General features: G+C 45.7%; 1 protein-coding gene across 1 annotated transcript in view; it reads left to right on the top strand.

The window, feature by feature from the left end:
- washc5 (WASH complex subunit 5) overlaps positions 1–5611 on the top strand; it is a 59784-nt gene extending 54173 nt beyond the window's left edge. Inside the window, exons 26-28 of the mRNA XM_085993574.1 lie at positions 3695–3851; positions 4125–4212; positions 4557–5611. Coding sequence (XP_085849700.1) covers positions 3695–3851; positions 4125–4212; positions 4557–4613 — 302 coding nt within the window. The 3' untranslated portion in view covers positions 4614–5611. The remainder of the gene's footprint in view (positions 1–3694; positions 3852–4124; positions 4213–4556) is intronic.
- The last annotated feature ends 15922 nt before the right edge of the window (positions 5612–21533 follow it).

Below are 21533 nucleotides of genomic sequence, written 5' to 3'. Positions count from 1 at the left end.
GTCTGGGTTTGGAATTCTTTACAGAAATCAGAACTTGATGTAGTTGATTACTGGTTTTAACTGTCAGTCACTTCTCCCCTTTTCTAATTTACTCCTTTTAATTATCCTCTGCTGCCGTCTCCTTCAGATGGGTGGGTGATTCAGCCTCGATACGGTTGATCTGATGCTGCTGTATATTTTTCAAGGCAAGGCTGGTGAGTGCCAGTTTTAGTTTATTCCCCCCCAGATGATATGCAGTGCTCCATCTAGTGGCTTGGCTGAGAACTCCGCTCTCCTCTTTGGGGACAGATGGGGTTGGCATTTGAACTTGTGGCCAATTTCATAGAATCAGAATGTCACAGCACAGAAACAGGCAATTTGGTCCATTAAGCCTGTGCCAGTGTTTAATCCCACATAAGCCACCCAGTCTAATCTCGCTCTCTTGCTTGCTGCCCATACTCTTCAGTATTTCTCTTACAAGCAAAAAGTGGTAGAATGCAAGTTAGATCCTCCATTCCACTGAGTTTCGAATCCCAATTACTTGCTGTGAGGAAGCACAAAGTGAATATCCGATTCCCACAGGGAGAGTAAAATTGGAGGCAAAGATCAACATTTAGGAGGCACCTCTTCCACACCTCCTAACTTCTGGCTCCAGAAACAATTACACCACAGTAGTCCACAGAGACTACAAAATTAGGAAAACAGAATGGGGAAAGATTCAAGGTCAACATAATATCTCGGAAATACACAGACACGCACACAAGCGGCTGTGGAGAGTCATAAGAATCTCCAAAGAGGGTTCTGCGACAATCTAGTCGCATATATTAAATGGTCTGCACATTTTCTTTCCCTGCAGGTTTTGCCAACTACAAGATAATCTAACTCCTAGAGACTACAATTGAAAAGTAATAGTGAAAAAGCAATGCATACAATGAGATGTTTTAATCCATATCACAATTTAGAAGGGGGAGGCTCACACTTGGAACTTGTACAGTGATGAATGGTTCATATACTTGCTTCCAGTTAGAGAAAAACACTGCCTTCTTTGTGCCTCCTAGTGCAAATATTTGCTTGCTCTGCCGTATTGCTGAGTCATTATTCTGCATGGCCATGATGCTAAAATTGATTTGGGACCATGTATTTTGTAGTCCCCAACTGATTCCCAACAGGCCTGTATCCTTGTAGTTGCTGAGGTCTGAGCAACAGAAGAATAGTTGCAGGAACAACTTGTCATGCACCTGTTTGGACCAAGATTCTTTTTTTCTTCTGTGCATTTTGACCAACATTCTTTTAGAATATGGAAGCTTAAAAGTTGTTCCACCTTGAGCTACACATTTGAACAACGTTACTGGTGTCACAGCATCCTGGTGTGGAGCTAGTGAAATTAGCCAACAAATACAGCTGCATACAAATGGCAAGAAATTGTCACTGGCGTTCCTGTTTGCTTGCCACTGCTTCTGCTTGTGCGGATGAACACTGAATGTGGGATTAGATTAATCTTTGTCACGTAGGTAGCGGGATTCTTGCTACTATTCCTAGTAAGGCTCTGTGTCTCCTGGTGTACATAAATCAACTGTGTTTGGTAAAGGAAAGATAACAACTCAATATTGTTATTTTCTCTTTTCTTCCCCCCACCCCTCCTCCTACCCCCCACCGTATGCCAGAATTTCATGGGTGATGACTTGTAGTTTGAGGGTGTTTGCAGCCTCTGCCTGGGGGTTAAATACCTCTGTTTACCATTATAAACTTATAACCTAGCGTGGCTGTGAAATTGATTGAAAAAGGGATATACAAAACCCTGGTTAGACCACACCTGGAGTACTGTGAGCAGTTCTGGGGACCACACCTTAGGAAGGATATATTGGCTTTGGAGGGAGTGCAGCGTAGATTTACCAGAATGATACCTGAACTTCAAGGGGTTAAATTGAGGCGAGATTGCACAAATTAGGGTTGTATTCCCTGGAAGTTACGGGGTGGGATATGTGTTGGTGTAGGGGTTACGGGGATCGGGTGGGATATGTGTCGGTGCAGGCTCGATGGGCCGAAATGGCCTCCATCTGCACTGGGGTTTCTGTGATTAAGGGGAACTGAGAGGTTAGATAGAGAGAAACTATTTCTGCTGGTTGGAGAGTCTAGGACTAGGAGGCATAGTCTAAAAATTAGAGCCATTACTTTCAGGAGTGAAGTTAGGAAACACTTCTACTCGCAAAGGGTGGTAGACATTTGGAACTCTTCCACAAACGGCAGTTGATGCTAGATTAATTGTTCATTTTAAATCGGAGATTGATGGATTTTTGTCAGCCAATGGTATTAAGGGATGGGCAAAGGTGGGTATATGGAGTTAGGTCACAGATCAGCCATGATCACATTGAATGGCGGAACAGGCTCGAACAGCTAAATGGCCGACTCCTGTTCCTATGTACTGGAGTCTTGACTACTCAAGTCTGCAGTAGGTTATCTTCACCAAAATGTAATTTGTTTATATATGTAAAATAAAAATTATAATCTCCATGATAAACATGGTTGACATTAAGTGCAGTATTAAGCCAAATACACAAGAGAGTTTGATTTTTATTTCTGTAGCACCACCGGTGAGTGGCATGCGCGCTACATCTGCAGCGTTACCAGGGAAAATAGACCAACAAATTGGACACCTCCTTGCAGTCAGATCAAAAGCAATTTTGTCAGAAAGCTGAGAGTATATCAATTTGCCTGTCCCTTCAGCTAGGAATGATATGTAATGAAATTAAAGACTATAAAATGAATTAAAAATTGAGAAACATTAGTGGAGTGATATATTTTTGTATTGCTTTCAACAGGAATCCAGAGAATACTGTGAATAAAAAATATCAAGCACATATCGTCTTGGTTCTAGTATCTGCAAATACTAGTGTTACAAAATTTCAGAAAATCATGGCCCATAATTTGCAGTCAGCAGCGAAGCAAAGGCGCTAGCCATTGGCCCTGAAGAAAGCTGCCCACAGCGATCTCTGGCAAGAAGTTTGCCATTTTCAACATTCAGTTGATTTCGGTGTTCTGCAATGGGAATTCCCTGGTGCAATCTGCTGTGATGTCATCAAGCTATCTAAGCAGTCAATCACATCGCAGAATTCTCAGACAGGAAACCAGAAAATGAGAACTGCTTTTATCCGGACTTTTTAAAAATGTTGAGTGTGAAATAAAGATTGGGACTGTCGCATGGGGATAAGGTAGAAGCTGAAATATCGTGAACAAACTTAAGTTTTTTAAAAAATTGTAATTTTTATCATGATGGAGAAATTTGACACTCCACAAATCTAAAAATTAGTTTTTCAGGGCCAGGACGTTTGTTTACCAGTCAATATGCTGTTAAAACCCCAGTTACACCTAGTTAAACATGGCCTAACTTTTAATGGGGTATTTAACCGCGATATTACCATGGAAAAGCCCAAGTTTCTGTCCGTTTCACTGATTGGCGGGGGTGGTCGGTCACAGCGCAGCCAGTGTTGGAGCAGTGAATGACTGACCACAACTTCAGGATTTCCGTGTTTAGATGTGCATGCGCTAAATCCTGAAGTCGCTGTTTGTCGTCATTACCCACCGCAAATTCCCGGCCCCTGTTTGCAGGTTTTGTGTAGGAGAAGAAAATGAAAAGCATTTCTCCAAGTCTCAAGTAATCGGCATGTAAAGCGTTGGGATAATCTGACCATTCCACTGTATTTCATTCTGTTTGCAGGAATGGTGTGTAAAAAAGCCACGGATCCCATAGATTGGCCACCTCTGGTAGTTGGACTCGTCACGCTGCTGAAGCAGTTCCATTCGCGTTACACGGAGCATTTTCTGGCCTTGATTGGCCAGTTTGTTCGCTCCACAGTGGAGCAGTGCACCACCAGGTAAGTATCATTGTATGTCTTTGGGGTGGGGAAAGACACAGTGCTGGCACACTTTATTGAGCAGTTTCATAAAACAAAGTTAAACGATTAAAATTCTGATTTTCATTAAGGACGCTACAATTCTGAGGCCAAAAAAAATTAATTTGCAAAATTGAGCCTCCATCTGACATTTCTGTATTTTATTGTAATGACATGTAAATGTATATGGTGTATATAAACTCTAACTCAATTATATAATTTTAACCTCGGCATGTTTTTCTTTTGCACATTTAGCCAGAAAATCCCTGAAATGCCTGCAGATGCTGTGGCTGCCTTGATGTTCTTGGAGAATTATGTTTATTACACAAAATTACCCAGAAAGGTAGAGAAATGTTCATTGCTGTGACTGTTACAATACATCAGGAGGAGTTACGTTACACAGGATTAAGATGATGGACCCTTTATCTGTGGCATTCTAGAAATGCACCTGGCTCAAACACATTGCCTTTCTTTTCCGGTCTGGTTTCCAGTGAGTAACACAGAATGAGTCACAATTTTCAGCTCTAATTTAGCAATCTGAGGGAGGGTGCAAATTATGACGTAGGAAAATGCAAGATCTTGCTTACCAGATTGTCCTTGCTTAACTGTTCTGGTTGGCTAAATTGGTGCTGGTGTAATACAGCTGAGAAGAAGACTTGATCAACATTGTTTTTCTTTCCTTGCTAGATTGTGGAAGCGCACGTCCCGAGTTTTATCTTTGATGAGTTCAGGACGATTCTCTAATGTTTCCTGAGATGAAGATATTACTCTGCAATGAAGTGAAGTGGAGTGTGTACTGATGTCTGTGAAATACTGGAATCTTTCGTTAACATGAATAAGTCTGCCTTGGGCAGTACTAAAGCACTAAAAGGGTGAAATTCCTCCTGTTAATTTTACTGAATACGTTTGTGTGAATACAAAAGAGGAAATCCCATTTTGTACTTGCAATGACTTGGTAATGTTATCTGCTGAATCCTCTTTATATTAAAAAAAAATACAGCTGCAATTCTGATTCAAGTAAATTGTAAAAATGTGTTTACTTGAAGTGTTAACACAAAATTTAATGGCTGTAATGTATTGCATTCTAGTGAGCTGTAAATTATGAAAAATAATCCTTTTGTTTAAAACATTACCATTTGTATTCCATTAAAAACTGGAACTTCAAGCAAAATGGAATGAGTTTACAGGAAACTTTTTTTTATCCGGCACCGACTGGACCGGCGTGGTGCCAGTTGATCAAAAAGTCCGGATTACAGAGAGGTATACTTACCAAGGTACAAGAGCCCCGTACACGGCCACAGGTGCAGGAGTCCCTGTTGCACGGCCACAGGTGCAGGAGCCCTGGTTACACGGCACTTGTGCAGGAGTCCCGGTTACACGGCCACAGATCCAGGAGTCCCTGTTGCATGGCCACAGGTGCAGGAACCCCGGTTACACGGCCACAGATCCAGGAACCCCGGTTACACGGCCACAGATCCAGGAACCCCGGTTACACGGCCACAGATCCAGGAACCCCGGTTACACGGCCACTAATATATAGTAAAACTTACCTGAACCTTCTCCTGAATTTTGCCGGTTGAGAGATTTCTGGATATTTAGGTGCTGGTTAACAAGAGAGTTTCCTGTACCTTGTTTAGAAAGGGACAAGGTTGATATTCCTCCAAACAGAAAACATTTTTACATTAGAAATGTAGGTGGTTTTTGACTGTACAGCTGACTATTAAAAGTTCTTTCTGATTATGCTCTGGTGTTGAAACATTCGGTGGTTTTCCAAGATATGTTGTAGGGCAACTTGATGCACTGTCCCACAAACAATGTTGAGTTAATGGGGAATAACAACACAAAATGCTGGAAACACTCAGCAGACCAGACAGCATCCGTGGAGCGAGAAACCGAGTTAATGTTTCAGGTCTGTGACCCTTCGTCAGAACTGGAAAAAGTTAGAGATGTAACAGATTTTAAGCAGGTGCAGAGGCAGGGAAAGGGGGGAGGGGAGGAAAGATCAAAAAGGACGGTCTGTGATAGGGTGGAAGGCAGGAGAGATTAAATGTTTCAGATTTCCAGCAGCCGCAGTAATTTTTCTATTGAGTTAATGGGGATTTCGCTTGAAGGGAATTTTTTCTTTATTATTCCTTTTTATTTGCATCCTAGTAAATGTAGCTGATAACACAGGCAGAAGTCTCTGAGGCCAGAGAGCAAAAAGCAACCTCTAACATGACCTTTAGATGATCAATCCATTGTTATGCAGGAAGTTGTTTTGCTGTCTCATTAACTTTTACATCTTAGTATAGATTAAGAATAGTTAACATTATGGGTTGTGCTGACCCTTTACTAAAGCGAAGATAATTGCAGGGCACACTTTCCATGTCATGGACTTGCTCCTTTAGAGGTCCTGAGGCTTTTTTTAAATAGCTAACTACTTTTGAAGCGATTCTTACAAATTCTGGTTTTACCTTTCATCAGTTCAGAAAAAATACTTCTATTTGAAAAGTGGGAAGTTGATCTGCATCTGAAGGACAAAACATGTATCACAAAAGTCAGAAGGGATTCTCTAGAGACTTGCTGATGGAAATTTCATCAGAGGAACCAATTGATTTGATATCTTAACAGGACTTTTTAAACAGTAGGTTTACTCCAGGCTTATATTGCAGCTGAAGCCTGCTTATAGACCAAACCAGGTGAAGTGTAGAGCTGGTTGCTGATTGTCGCCCGTTTTGCTCAATCACCAAGTGCAATTTCACCCACGTATCTCTGAATCTGTACTACACTAGCCAATAATGAAACACCATGGATGAATAAAGAGATCAAAATTGAAAAATAAAGAAAAAGGGATATACTAAGTACAGAGACAACAATGGAGAGGATGACGAAATGGAATACGAAGAGGTTAGCAAAGAAGTCCAAAAAAAAATTAGGAAAGCAAAAGAGGAACTACAAAATTAAATTATCGAGGAATATAAAAAGAAATAAGGCTAGAAATTCATTATAGCCCAGGAATGGGCGGTATCATTAGAAAAGTTGGGAAAGTAATGCCAGGTGCTAATGCCTTAGACTGCACGCAAAATTCGTACTCGCTGCTCAAAGAATGATTGGAGTCCTAAATCAAGTTTTTAAGCCCAAGCTCATTAGTGTTGCACTCAAAGGGTGGGCCAATATCTGGTGCAGTCTAATTGCAAGTCATGACTGCCACAGGCTTTTTTCAATGCTTAAAGGAGAGGTTCATTGGTGCTACACAACCTCATTCTCGGCATTGCTGGCTGTGCAGCTGCCTCAGCAAGCAGCAGCAGGTCAAGGAGAAGGGACTCCGAGGATTGAAGCAGCTGTACTGATGGCAGATCCACGCCGCAGGGAGAGAGCCCACAGATTCTGTGATCAAGCATTGGAGACGTTGGTGTTCATTGTGGAGAGACGGAGGGCAGTGTTGTACCTGGCAAGTGGCAGGAGGCCATCACCGCACGTCTTCTGCACCATGTGGGGGGTTTTAGCGCAGCACATCTCGGCAGCATTGTGGTTCCCAGGACCTCCACACAGTGCAGGAAGAAACTTAACGACCTCATTCGGGTGGTCAGGGTGAGTGAATGCTTCAACAAATACTACATACCGCCATCTGAACCACAGTCTTCACACACTGCCCAAAGCACCACACCCCCAGCACTCACCCACCAATAATCTTCTCTACCTACCAACACACTCACCCACATCTCACACCTTGCACACAATGACAACTATTTACCTATGGCAGGCACATCACCCAAACACATTGCTTCACACTTTCCTTTCTCTTGCAGGCCAAAGTGGCTCACAACAGGAGGGAGCAGGAGTGCCCTTGTCGCTGCCTGTCCAGACTGCTGCCGCACATGCTGAGGTGGTGCAGTCTGCAGCCGGGCCTTGCAGGCCCAGAGCTGGTTGAGGGTGTCCTGCAAGGCCATCTGAAGTCTCCCACACAGACACTCAGCAGCCTTCCACCAGCTGTGCTGCAGCCACTGGGCCAACACTTCATAGGAGCACTAGAGTAGGCAAAGGCAGTGTAACAAGGGCTACTAAGAGATTGCACAAGGGTGAATAGTTAATCTTTTTGTTGTAAATACATGTTCACTGATTTTTGATAAATTTATGAATTCAGTTTGGATTCTTTTGTGGTGTGTCTCATTTCAGCTTTGCGCTGTGATATGGCCTGCGAGACGGATGGAATGATGGGGATGTGGTGAGCAACGGGGATCTGGGGTTTAATTTATTGGAACTGCAGTCTGATGCGGCGGTCACGCACCGCCCTTCCGGAAGGCCGATTGAGTGGCTGCCTCCTCCCTTGCTCCTCCTCCTCCTCCTCATCTTCCTTCTCCTCCTCCTGAGATGATCCCACAATCCCAGGTGGCAAGGGCTGTGCCCTCATGATGGCCAAGTTGTGGAGTATGAAGCAGATCACCATGAAATGGGACACCCGCTCAGCCGAGCACTGAAGGGCGCCTCCCGAGCGGTCAAGACAGTGGAACCATTGCTTCAGCTGGCCGATGGTCTGCTCGATGATGTTCCTGGTGGTAGCATAGCTCTCATTATATGAGTGCTGGGCAGGAGTATTGGGGTTGCGGAGGGGAGTCATGAGCCAGGTGGAGAGCGGATAGACCTTGTCTCCAACCAACCAGCCGCGAGCTTGACATGGTGGCTGGAAGAGTGCAGGCATAGCGGTCTGGCGCAGAATGAAGGCATCGTGGCTGCTGCCAGGATAGCAGGCATTGACATTGAGGATTAGCTGTCTGTTGTCATACGCCAACTGCCCATTAAGTGAGTGATAGCCTTTGTGGTTATGGAAGATGTCAGGATTGTTATGCGGTGCCTGCAAAGCCACATGGGTGCAGTCAATGGCACCCTGCACCATGGGGAATCCCGCTATCCTGGCAAAGCCACATGCACGCTCGTCCTGCTTCTCTCTGGTGATGGGAAAGGAAATGTTGTCCCTTCTCCTACTGTAGAGAGTCTCTGTGACTTCCCGGATGTAGCGATGGACAGCGAACTGCGAGATGTTAGCTATATCTCCTGCTGCAGACTGGAAGGATCTGCTAGCGAAGAAATTGAGGGTGATGGTGACCTTGACTGCCATTGAGACAGCCATGGTCGCCCTGATCTGTGGCTGGAGGTCTGGTTGCAGGAGGTAGCACAGTTCTGTGACCACCTCCTTGGTGAAGTGGAGCCTTCTAATACACTACTTCTCGCTTAATTGGAGGTAGGAGATGTGCTCTCGGAATACCCTCGGAGGGTAAGGCCTCCTGTTGAGAGCCCTGATGGCCCTCCTCCTCCCTCTGGCCACATGTTCCAATCTTTCTCGCTCCCTCCGCTATAGATCCTGGAGGGTGAGGTCGACTGCCAGTACAACCCCCATTAATGTAACCAAGTATAGCAGTTTGATTTTTTTTAAAGATTAAATGTAGCTACTTTTTAGTTGCCACAACACTCCCGATACTAAATAACCTTGAAATTATGGAATGAGACTGTTGCACAATGTGAAACTGGCAAAAAAGCACTGAAACTGCACTAACCTACAGCTGCGACACATTACTATTAAATAACATAGAAACATAGAAGATAGGAGCAGGAGTAGGCCATTCGGCCCTTCGAGCCTGCTCCGCCATTCAACGAGATCATGGCTGATCATCCAAACCCTAGCACCCGGTCCCTACACCAACAGCCATCCCACCCAAGCCCTATCCCTGTAACCCCGTAACCCCACGTATTTAATCCCCCCCTAACACTAAGGGCCAATTTTTTTATCATGGCCAATCAACCTAACCCACACATCTTTGGACTGTGGGAGGAAACCGGAGCACCCAGAGGAAACCCACGCAAACACGGGGAGAATGTGCAAACTCCACACAGACAGTCACCCGAGGCCAGATTTGAACCCGGGTCCCTGGCGCTGTGAGGCAACAGTGCTAACCACTATGCCACCGTGCCCCTGGAGCCGGCTTCCTGGAGCTTCACGCCAGCTCTCCCTGTTGCTGTTTACTCCAGGGGCTAAGGTAGGTGGCGACAATCAATTTCGCAGATCGGATGGTCAGTGAGCATTGCATACTCACTGATGTCACGATCCACCTGGTGTTGAGGCTCCTGGTGATAACTGTTAGCGGCGGCACTGCAGGGCGGAGGGGGGGGGAGCTGGATTTGGCATGCGCCATTGGATTCGCCTTGCCCTGGCGATAATGTACTAGCGCCCCGTTAACGCCATCTGCTGGCTCTAATGGGAGGCACTAACGTACCGAATTTTTCCCCCATAGTATTCTACAGACACATCAATAACAAAAGAAAAATCAGCGTAGGGATAGGGCCACTAAGGGATGCACAAGATAAACTCACTGGTAATGACAATGAAATGGCAGAAATATTGCCTCAGTATTTACCAGAGAGACGAACAGAGTGGACATGACATCGAAGAGATCAAAAAATATATAATGGAATTTAAGATAGAAAGGGGGGAGATAACTAATAAACTAATCAAACTTAGAGAGGTTAAAACTCCTGGTCTGGATGGACTGCATCCACGCAGATTAAAAGAAGTTAGGAAGAGATAGCAGAGGCACTATTACATATATGTAAAAATTCATCAGAAAAGGGAATAGTGCCAGAGGACTGGCGGACTGCTAATGTTATTCCTACATTTAAAAAGGGAGATAGAACAATTCCAGGGAACATACAGACCAGTTAGCTTAATGTCAGTGATGGGAAAAATAATGGATTCTTTATTCAAAGATATAATAAAAAAACATCTAGAAGCTGAAAATATAATAGAGTAATCAGCATAGATTTCAAAAGGGAAGGTCATGCTTGACCAACCTTACTGAATTATTTGAAGAAGTAACAGAAAGAGACCAGGGTAATGTAGCATTTGTAATATATTTGGATTTTCAAAAGGCATTAGATAATAGACCCATGACTAAAGTCAGCAAGTGGAGATGGGACAGTTAGCAGAGTAGATAGCAAGCTGGGTACAAAACAGACAACAGAGAGGAGGGGTTAAGGGTAGCTACTCAGACTGGCAAAAGGTGGGAAGTGAGGTTACATAAGAACATAAGAAATAGGAACAGGAGCAGGCCATTCGGCTCCTCGAGCCGGTTCCGCCATTTAATGAGATCATGGCTGATCCGATTTTGGCCTCCGCTCCCCTTTCCTGCCCGCACCCCATAACCCTTGACTCCCCTGTTGCTCAAAAATTTGTCTATCTCAACCTTGAATATATTCAATGACTCAGCTTCCACAGCTATCTGGGGTAAAGAATTCCAAAGATTCACGACCCTCAGAGAAGAAATTCCTCCTCATCTCCGTCTTAAGTGGGCGACCCCTTATTCTGAGACTATGCCCCCTTGTTCTAGATTCCCCCACGAGGGGAAACATCCTCTCAGCATCTACCCTGTCCAACCCCCTCAGAATCTTATATGTTTCAATAAGATCACCTCTTATTCTTCTAAACTCCAATGAGTATAGGCCCAACCTGCTCAACCTTTCCTCATAAGACAACCCTTCCATCCCAGGAATCAACCTAGTGAACCTTCTCTGAACTGCCTCCAATGCAAGTATCCCTCCTTAAATAAGGAGACCAAAACTGTACGCAGTACTCTAGGTGTGGTCTCACCCTGTACAGTTGTAGCAAGACTGCACCCTGTACAGTTGTAGCAAGACTGCCCTACTTTTATACTCTATCCCCTTTGAACTAAAGGCCAACATTCCATTTGCCTTCCTAATTACCTGCTGCACCTGAATGTTAACTTTTTGTGTTTCATGTACGAGGACACCCAGATCCCTCTGTACTGCCGCATTCTGTAGTCTTCATTTAAATAATATTTTTCTTTTCTATTCTTCCTACCAAAGTGGATAACTTCACATTTTCCCACCTTGTACTCCATCTGCCAAATTCTTGACCACTCACTTAGCCTATCTATATCCCTTTGCAGACTCTTTATGTCTTCCTCACAACTTGCTTTCCCACCTATCTTTGTATTGTCTGCAAAATTGGCTACAATACACTCGCTTCCTTCATCCAAGTCATTAATATGGATTGAAAATAGTTGAGGCACTGATCCCTGTGGCACCCCACGAGTTACCAATTGCCATCCTGAAAATTACCCATTTATCCCGACTCTCTGTTTTCTGTTAGTTAGCCAATCCTCTATCCAATCTAATAAATGACCCCAACACCATGAGCTCTTACCTTATGCCTTTTGGAAATCCAAATACGCTACATCTACTGGTTCCCCTTTATCCACCCTGCTCGTTACCTCCTCAAAGAACTCTAGTAGATTTGTCAAACATGATTTCCCTTTCATAAAACCATGTTGACTGTATTTGATTGTATTATGATTTTCTAAATGCCCTGCTACTACTTCCTTAATAATGGATTTGAGCATTTTGCCAATGACAGATGTTAGGCTAACTGACCTATAGTTTCCTGCTTTCTGTCTCCCTCCTTTTTTGAATAAAGGCGTTATATTTGCGGTTTTCCAATCTGCTGGGACTTTTCCAGGGTCAAGGGAATTTTGGAAGATTACAACCAATGCATCCACTATCTCTGTAGCAACTTCTTTTAAGACCCTAGGATGCAGGCTATCAGGTCCAGGGGACTTGTCAGCTTTTAGACCCTTCTTCTTCTTAGGCAGTCCCTCGGAACCGAGGATGACTTGCTTCCACATTAAAAATGAGTTCGCATGTGACTGATTAGTCCAATGCGGGACCTACAGTCTCTGTCACAGGTGGGGCAGACGGTGGTTGAAGGGGTGGGTGGGTGGGTGGGTGGGGTGCTTGGGTTGACGTGCGCTCCTTGCGCTGCCTGCGCTTGGCTTCCGCTTGCTCCCGGCGAAGAGACTCGAGGTGTTCAGCGCCTTCCCGGATGCTTCTCCTCCACTTTGTGTGGTCTTGGGCCAGGGATTCCCAGGTGTCGGTGGGGATGTGACACTTTTTCAAGGAGGCTTTGAGGGTGTCCTTGAAGCGTTTCCTCTGCCCACCTGGGGCACTCTTGCCGTGCCGGAGCTCCAAGTAGAGCGCTTGTTTTAGGAGTCTCGTATCGGGCATGTGGACAATGTGACCCATCCATCGGAGCTGATTGAGCGTGGTCAGAGCTTCGATGCTGGGGATGTTGGCCTGAGCAAGAACACTGACGTTGGTGCGCCTATCCTGCCAATGGATTTGCAAGATCTTGTGGAGGCAGCGTTGGTGGTACCTCTCCAGTGCTTTGAGGTACCTGCTGTACATGGTCCATGTCTCTGAGGCATACAGCAGGGCAGGTATCACTGCTGCCCTGTAGACCATGAGCTTAGTGCTGGGTTTGAGGTCCTGGTCTTCAAACACTCTCTTCCTCAGGCGACGAAGGCTGCACTGGCACACTGAAGGCGGTGTTGGACTTCGTCGTCGACGTCTGCCCTTGTTGACAGTAGGCTCCCGAGGTATGGAAAGTGGTCCACGTTGTCCAAGGCCTTGTCGTGGATTTTGATAATCGGGGGGCAGCACTGTGTGGCGGGGGCAGGTTGGTAGAGGACCTTTGTCTTACGGATGTTTAGTGTAAGGCCCATGCTCTCGTATGCTTCGGTGAAGGTGTTTACGATGGTTTGGAGTTCGACCTCCGAGTGAGCGCAGATGTAAGCATCGTCTGCATACTGTAATTCACCGACAGAGGATGGGACGACCTTGGATCTGGACTGGAGGCGATGGAGGTTGAACAGTTTCCCGTTTTTTCTGTAGATTAGCTCCACTCCAGTGGGGAACTTACTGAGGGTGAGATGGAGCATTGCAGCAAGGAAGATTGAGAAGAGCATTGGTGCGATGACACAGCCTTGCTTGACCCCGGTTCGTACGTGAATTGGGTCTGCGGTGGAGCCGTTGGTCAGGATCATGGCTTGCATGTTGTCATGAAGCAGGCGGAGGATAGTGACAAACTTTTGAGGGCATCCGAATTTGAGGAGGACACTCCATAATCCCTCATGGTTGACAGTGTCGAAGGCCTTTGTGAGATCAAAGAAGGCCATGTACAGGGGTTGGTGCTGTTCCCTGCATTTCTCTTGTAACTGATGTGCGGTGAAGATCATGTCCATTGTGCCCCTTAGTGGACGGAATCCACATTGTGACTCTGGGGGGAGCTCTTCGGCCACTGGGAGAAGGCGATTGAGGAGGATTCTTGCGATTACTTTCCCTGTGGCAGATAGCAGGGAAACTCCTCTGTAATTACCGCAATCGAACGTGTCACCTTTCTTGAAGATGGTCACAATTACAGCATCTCTGAGATCCCCTGGCATGCTCTCCTTCTTCCAGATAAGAGAAATGAGTTCATGAATTTGCGCCAGTACTGCTTCTCTGCTATGCTTTAGTGCCTCGGCGGGGATTCCATCTGCTCCTGAGGCCTTGTTGTTCCTCAGTTGTCGGATGGCCTTTTCAACCTTATGCCGGGCTGGGGTTGTGCTGAGATGGTGGCGGGTAGCATGCTGTGGGATGGAGTTGAGGGCACTCATAGAGTCATAGAGTCATAGAGTCACAGAGTTTTACAGCACAGAAAGAGGCCCTTCGGCCCATCGTGTCTGCGCCGCCCATCCATCCCTGTCCAGTCTAATCCCATTTTCCAGCATTTGGTCCATAGCCTTGTATGCAATGGCATTTCAAGTGCTCATCCAAATGCTTCTTGAATGTTGTGAGGGTTCCTGCCTCCACCACCCTTTCAGGCATTGAGTTCCACATTCCAACCACCCTCTGGGTGAAAAAGTTCCTCCTCAAATCCCCTTTAAATCTCCTGCCCCTTACCCTGAATCTATGCCCCCTTGTTATTGACCCCCCCACTAAGGGGAAAAGTTCCTCTTTATCTACCCTATCTATGCCCCTCATTATTTTGTACACCTCAATCAGGTCCCCCCTCAGCCTTCTCTGCTCCAAGGAAAACAACTCCAGCCTGTCCAGCCTCTCTTCATAGCTGAGGCGCTCCATCCCAGGTAACATCCTGGTGAATCTTCTCTGCACCCTCTCCAAAGCAATCACATCCTTCCTATAGTGAGGCGACCAGAACTGCACACAGTACTCCAGCTGTGGCCTCACCAGCGTTTTGTACAGCTCCATCATAACCTCCCTGCTCTTATATTCTATGCCTCGGCTAATGAAGGCAAGTATCCCATATGCCTTTTTAACCACCTTATCTACCTGCTCCGCTGCCTTCAGGGGTCTATGTACATGTACACCAAGGTCCCTCTGACCCTCTGTACTTCCTAGGGTCCTACCACTCATTGTGTATTCCCTTGCCTTATTTGTCCGTCCAAAATGCATCACCTCGCACTTTTCAGGGTTAAATTCCATTTGCCACTTTTCCGCCCATCTGACCAACCCGTTTATATCGTCCTGTAGCCGGAGGCTTTCCTCCTCGCAATTTACCACCCCACCAATTTTCGTGTCATCTGCGAACTTACTGATCATACCTTTTACATTCTCATCCAAATCATTTATGTAGATCACCAACAATAAGGGACCCAGCACCGATCCCTGAGGTACCCCACTGGACACAGGCTTCCAGTCACAAAAGCAACCTTCGACCATCACCCTCTGCCTCCTGCCACTCAGCCAGTTTAGGATCCAACGCGCCAAGGCACCCTGGATCCCATGGGCTCTTACCTTCTTGACCAGTCTCCTATGCGGGACTTTGTCAAAAGCTTTACTGAAGTCCATGTAAACCACATCCACAGCATTTCCCTCATCCACCCCACTAGTCACCCCCTCGAAAAATTCGATCAGATTTGTTAGACATGATTTACCCTTGACAAAGCCATGCTGACTATCCCCGATTAATCCTTGCCTCTCCAAGTGGAGATTAATTTTGTCCCTCAGAATTTTTTCCAATAATTTCCCCACCACAGATGTTAGACTCACTGGCCTGTAATTCCCTGGTTTATCCCTGCTACCCTTCTTGAATAATGGTACTACGCTAGCTGTTCTCCAGTCCTCATGTCGAAGACAGAGTCGTGGTTAAGGAGATCTTCGAAGTGCTCCTTCCAGCGGGCACTGACTGCTTCCCTGTCCTTGATGAGTACCTCTCTGTTCTTGGCCCGCAGTGGGGAAGGGCCTTGGGTGCTTGGGCCATAGATGGTCTTGACTGCGCCAAAGAATCCACGCACGTCATGGTTGTCGGCTAGCTGCTGGATCTCCTGCGCTTTCTCCACCCACCATCTGTTCTTTAGGTCGCAAGTTTTTTGTTGGACCTCTGCCTTCAGGCGTCTGTAGAGCTGCTTTCTTGCTCTCAAGTTCTGTTGCTGTTTCCAGATCAGGAATGCCTTGCGCTTGCGGCTTATTAGCTCCTGGATCGCCTGGTCATTCTCGTCGAACCAGTCTTGGTGTTTTCTGGTCGAGTGACCGAGCGTCTCTTCACAGGTGCTGATTATGGAGGCCTTGAGTGCAGACCAGACGCTGTGGGCACTCTGTGTCTCTGCATCACTGGGAGTCGTCAGGTTGTTTGTGAGGCGCAGGCTGAATAGGGCTTTCTTAGCGGGGTCTTTGAGTGCTCCAGCGTTGATTTTCCAGCGGCATTATTTCTGTTGCCACCGCTCTTTTGGGGCTACATTGATGGAGATGACAGAGCAGATTAGGCGGTGGTCTGTCCAGCAGTCATCAGCTCTTGTCATGACGCGGGTGATGTGGACGTCCTTGCGGTCCCTCACTCGGACGATGACGTAGTCCAGCAGATGCCAGTGCTTGGAACGAGGGTGCTGCCATGAAGCCTTGTACTTGTCTCTCTGACGGAACACGGTGTTGGTTATGACGAAGCCATGTTCTAAGCATTTTGACAGGAGGAGGGTACCATTGGAGTTGGCTTTCCCTACCCCCTCTCTGCCGATCACACCTCTCCAGAGGTCTGTGTCCTTTCCAACTTTGGCGTTGAAGTCACCAAGGAGGATCAGCTTGTCGCCCGTTGGGACTCGGGACAGGGATTGTTTGAGGCTGGAGTAGAATTCCTCTTTGGTCTCGTCTGTGGCTTCCAGTGTTGGGGCGTACGCACTGATGACCGTAGCGCACTGGTTTCGGGCTAGGGTGAGTCGAAGAGTCATGAGGCGCTCGTTTATACCACTAGGGGAGTCTCTGAGATGCCCGACCAGTTCATTTTTTATGGCGAAGCCTACCCCATGGAGGCGGCGTTCTTCTTCGGGTTTGCCTTTCCAGAAGAAGGTGTAACCACCGCCTTGCTCCTTGAGCTGGCCTTCCCCTGCCCGCCGGGTCTCACTTAGGGCGGCGATGTCAATATCGAAGCTTCTGAGCTCCCGGGCAACGATAGCAGTACGGCGTTCCGGTCTGTCACTGTTGGGGTTGTCCATGAGGGTCCTGATGTTCCAGGTCCCGAACTTCATTTTAAAGGCTTGACAGAGCAAGGTCTTGGTCCAATGGCAAGGGGATCCAAGACGATTGGAGACCAGGCTCTGCTACATCGGCCTAGCACACACACACAGACATACTGCTACTGTCCTCCTCCCTCCTTCCCGCAGGTCCTCTCTGCTTGGGTTTTGTAGGATGCATTGTGGTCCTCCCGACCTCGCTGTTGGCCCGTGCCGCACCTTCCCTGGGCCCCGACCCTTCTGTTGGTTCACGCTGCGCCACTCCTGCGCCTTGACCTCACTGCTGGGCTTGTCCTCGTTCCTGGGTCCCGGCCTCGGACATGAATGTTGTTGTCTCTCACAGGATCAAATTAGCATTGATATTCTCGCTTTGGGAGCTAAGTTTAAGTGAAGAGCCAGTGCTCACTGAGAACAAAGAACAGGCATGGTCGGAGGATGGGCAGTTGGCTCAGGTAACTTTAACCTTGCAGCTTGAACTTGCAGTTAGGGATAAAAATGCACCCACTATTAGAGCCAGGGGAGCTTAAACAGCAGAAGAGAGGAGACTGGGGGGAAAGAGAGCAAAGGAGAGCAAACCCATAAGTTTGCCTAGCACTTTTTCTCTAGTGATATAAGCTTGTTTTAAGCTCCCCCCTCCCTTTTGCCCCTTGATTTTCTACTATTACTGGGATGTTTTTAGTGTCCTCTACTGTGAAGACAGATACAAAATATTTGTTCAATGCCTCTGCCATTTCCTTATTTCCCATTATTATTTCCCCAGTCTCGTCCTCTTAGGGACCAACGTTTACTTTAGCTACTCTCTTCCTTTTTATATACTTGTAGAAGCTCTTACTGTCAGTTTTTATATTTCTTGCTAGTTTACTCTCATAAGCTATTTTCTCCCTCTTTTTTTAGTCATCCTTTGCTGGTTTCTAAAATGTTCCCAATCTTCTGGCCTACCACTAATCTTTGCAACATTGTATGCCTTTTCCTTCAATTTGATACCATCCTTAGCTTCCTTGAGTAGCCATGGTTGGTTCATTCTTCTCTTCGAGTCTTTCTTTCTCACTGAAATATATCTTTGTTGAGTCATGAAATATCTCATTAAATGTCTGACACTGTTTTTCTATCATCTTATCTTCTAATCTATTTTCCCAATCCACTTTAGCCAACTCTCTCCTCATACCTTTGTAATTGCCTTTATTTAAGTTTAATACTCTAGTTTTAGACCCAAGTTTCTCACCTTCAAACTGAATATGGAATTCAATCATGTTATGATCACTCTTCCCTAGAGGATCCTTTACTATGAGATCATTAATTAATCCTGTTTCATTACACATTACCAGATCTAAAATAGCCTGTTCCCTGGTCAGTTCCACAATGTATTGTTCCAAGAAACTGTCCCGAATACAGTCTATGAACTTGTCCTCAAGGCTGCTTTTGCCAATTTGGTTTGTCCAATCTATATGAAGATTAAGATCACCCACAATTATTGCAGTACCTTTCTTACAAGCCCCCATTATTTCTTGATTTATACTCTGTCCTATAGTGTAGCTACTGTTAGGGGACCTATAGACTACTCCCACCAGTGCCTTCTTCCCCTTACTATTTCTTACCTCCACCCAAATTGATTCTACATCTGGAACTTCCGAGCCAAGATCATTTCTCACTATTGTACTGATTTCATCCTTTGTTAACAGAGCTACCCCACCTCCTTTTCCTTTTGGTCTATCCTTCCGAAATGTCAAATACCCCTGAGTATTCAGTTGCCAGCCTTGGTCACATGCAACCACATCTCTGTGTTGGCTATTAGATCATACCTGTTTATTTCTATTTGTGCTGTCAATTCATCTATCTTGTTATGAATGCTACGTGCATTCAGATAAAGAGCCTTTAATGTTGTCTTTTTATAATTTTTCCCTACTCTGACCTTATTTGCTGGTGCACTCTTATGTTTGTATGCTCTGTCCCTTCCTGTCACACTCTGGTTTTAATTGCCCATATCGCTACCCTGCACTATTGCCCTGTCCTTTCTCTTTAACTTTCTAAATTTCCCCTCGCTTGAACCCTCCCCCCCCAACTATTTAGTTTAAAGCCCTATTTACAGCCCTAGTTATTCGATTCGCCAGGACACCGGTCCCAGCCTGGTTCAAGTGAAGGCCGTCCCAACGGAACAGCTCCCTCTTATAAATGCAAGTCTTTTTTTTCTTTCCCCAGTACTGGTGCCAGTGCCCCATGAATCGAAACCTGTTTCTCCCACATCAATCCTTGAGCCACGCATTCAACTCTCTGATCTTATTGACCCTATGCTAATTTGCTCATGGCTCAGGTAGTAATCCAGAGATTATTACCCTTGTGGTTCTGCTTTTTAATTTAGACCCTAGCTGCTCATACTCTCTCAGCAGAACCTCTTTCTTAGTCTTACCTATGTCATTGGTATCTACGTGGACCACGACAACTGGATCCTTCTCCTCCCATTCCAAGTTCCTCTCCAGCCCCAAACTTTCACAGGGATCGGTGCTGGGCAACGTTCCCGCTAAGCTGCGCAGCGGTCTGGAGGTCCTGCGCAGGCCGCTCACGGGCTTTTCAATGTGACTAATCATGCATGCGTGAAAAATTGAATGGGCTACACAACTAGTTTTTAAAAAGTTACAGGGATCGGTGCTGGGCCACTGTTGTTCACAATTTACATTAACGATTTGGACTTGCGAATTGGAACTACAATTTGAAAGTTTGTGAACGATACCAAAGTGGGGGTGTAGTTAATACTGAGGAAAAATGTGACAAAATACAAGAAGTAATTAATAAACTTGCAGAATGGGTGTCCAAAGATTTGTAAGAATGTGGAACTCGCTACCACAAGGCGTAGTTCAGATGAATAACATATATGTATTTAAGGGAAAGCTAGATACTCACATGAGGGAGAAAGGAATAGAAGGATGCTGATAGGGTAAGATGAAGTAGGGTGGGAGGAGGCTCGTGTGGAGCATAAACACCGGCACAGACAAGTTGGGCTGAACGGCCTGTTTCTGAGCTGTAGACTCTATGTACACATGCACGTATTTTCCAAAGATCTTTATTTATTTTAATAATGTTCTGGTTAAATGACCAGAGTCACCTTGCTAATGAATGTAAGTTTCTGCTACAGTAACTGGCTGAAAATTTTGGTGGGATATGATGTTGAAAATACCTTTGAGATGACTTTGAAATTATTTACCTGGCATAAGTGCAGAGTGGGCCCTGCTCAAATTATAAGAAACTTCTATGCTGCTGGTTTTGGAAGTTTAACGCTCTACTAGCCTTCTGGCACTGCTCTCTGTTTCCATTTCCACCATGCTCACCTGAGGATGCTCATTTAACCTCTGGCCCATGGATGATGTCTGGCGCAGAGTGCCCAGTGAAAAGGGGTTTGGAAGAAATATAACTTGCGGTGGGGGGGGGGGATGGAATCTTGCTCTCAATAAATAAATTAGAAAATAAAATTATTTGCCAATTTTCTAACCCGCCTCTCCTGAAGTCGCTGAGGCACATTGAAATATGGTTACATACTTCACCATCTTGTTGAAGTGGCCATTCTTCATGTGTGAGTGAGTTTTGACTGGCTATTTCACTATGGAGGGCATGGCACCCAATGAGCATGTATACATACTTTCCAGCTGAGGGTTGCAGAGAGTAATTAGCGCTGGGGACTGTTGTTGACTCCTCTATATTACAGGGGCACTGAGGACAACTATAATGCCCAACGGCTGTCCTGGCTGAGGTGAAATAATTCAACCAAGACCAGGAATCAAACCTGGGAACTTTTGGCTGTAGAGCTAAACATTAATCTGTTGACATTTCTTGCTGATACTAATGAAACCCCCAAAATCCAATGTAATAAAAAATAATTTTACTTATTCAATTGCCACGAAGCAGTGACCTTTGGTCAAGGCCTTTATTGAGGGCTGTTTTTCATTTAGCTTTTGTTTGATTTTTTTGATTTGTTTGATTTAACAGCTTTTCTGAATTTTGTTGGTTGGCAAGTAAGTAGCATAGTTCCTGAAGAGAATTGTCAACAATTTAGCACCTTAAAGCACTGGTACCGGTCTTCACCCATCCTCTTTCATAGAATTTAGCATTACAAAGAATTTACAGAAGCTGGCCATTCGGCCCAACTTTGGAATGAGTGGGGGTTGGTGGAAAAGCCTGTCATCCAATAATGATGCTGTACTCTTGCTCGGGTGTGCCGGCCATCGGTCGCCGAGAACAGCCGCAGGAAGCGCTCCCTGGGTTTGCGGCGCAATGGCCGCTGGGACTTGTAGTTTCCCTCCTGCGCCATTGGAGGTAGATAAGGGAGCGGAAACTACAAGTCCCA

The sequence above is a fragment of the Somniosus microcephalus genome, chromosome 7 (assembly GCF_052327205.1).
Source record: "Somniosus microcephalus isolate GS21.2 chromosome 7, FLI_Smic_1.0, whole genome shotgun sequence".
Taxonomy (NCBI): Eukaryota; Metazoa; Chordata; class Chondrichthyes; order Squaliformes; family Somniosidae; genus Somniosus; species Somniosus microcephalus.
Note: the sequence above shows the minus strand (reverse complement) of the source record. Positions and strands in the feature narration are given on the sequence as shown.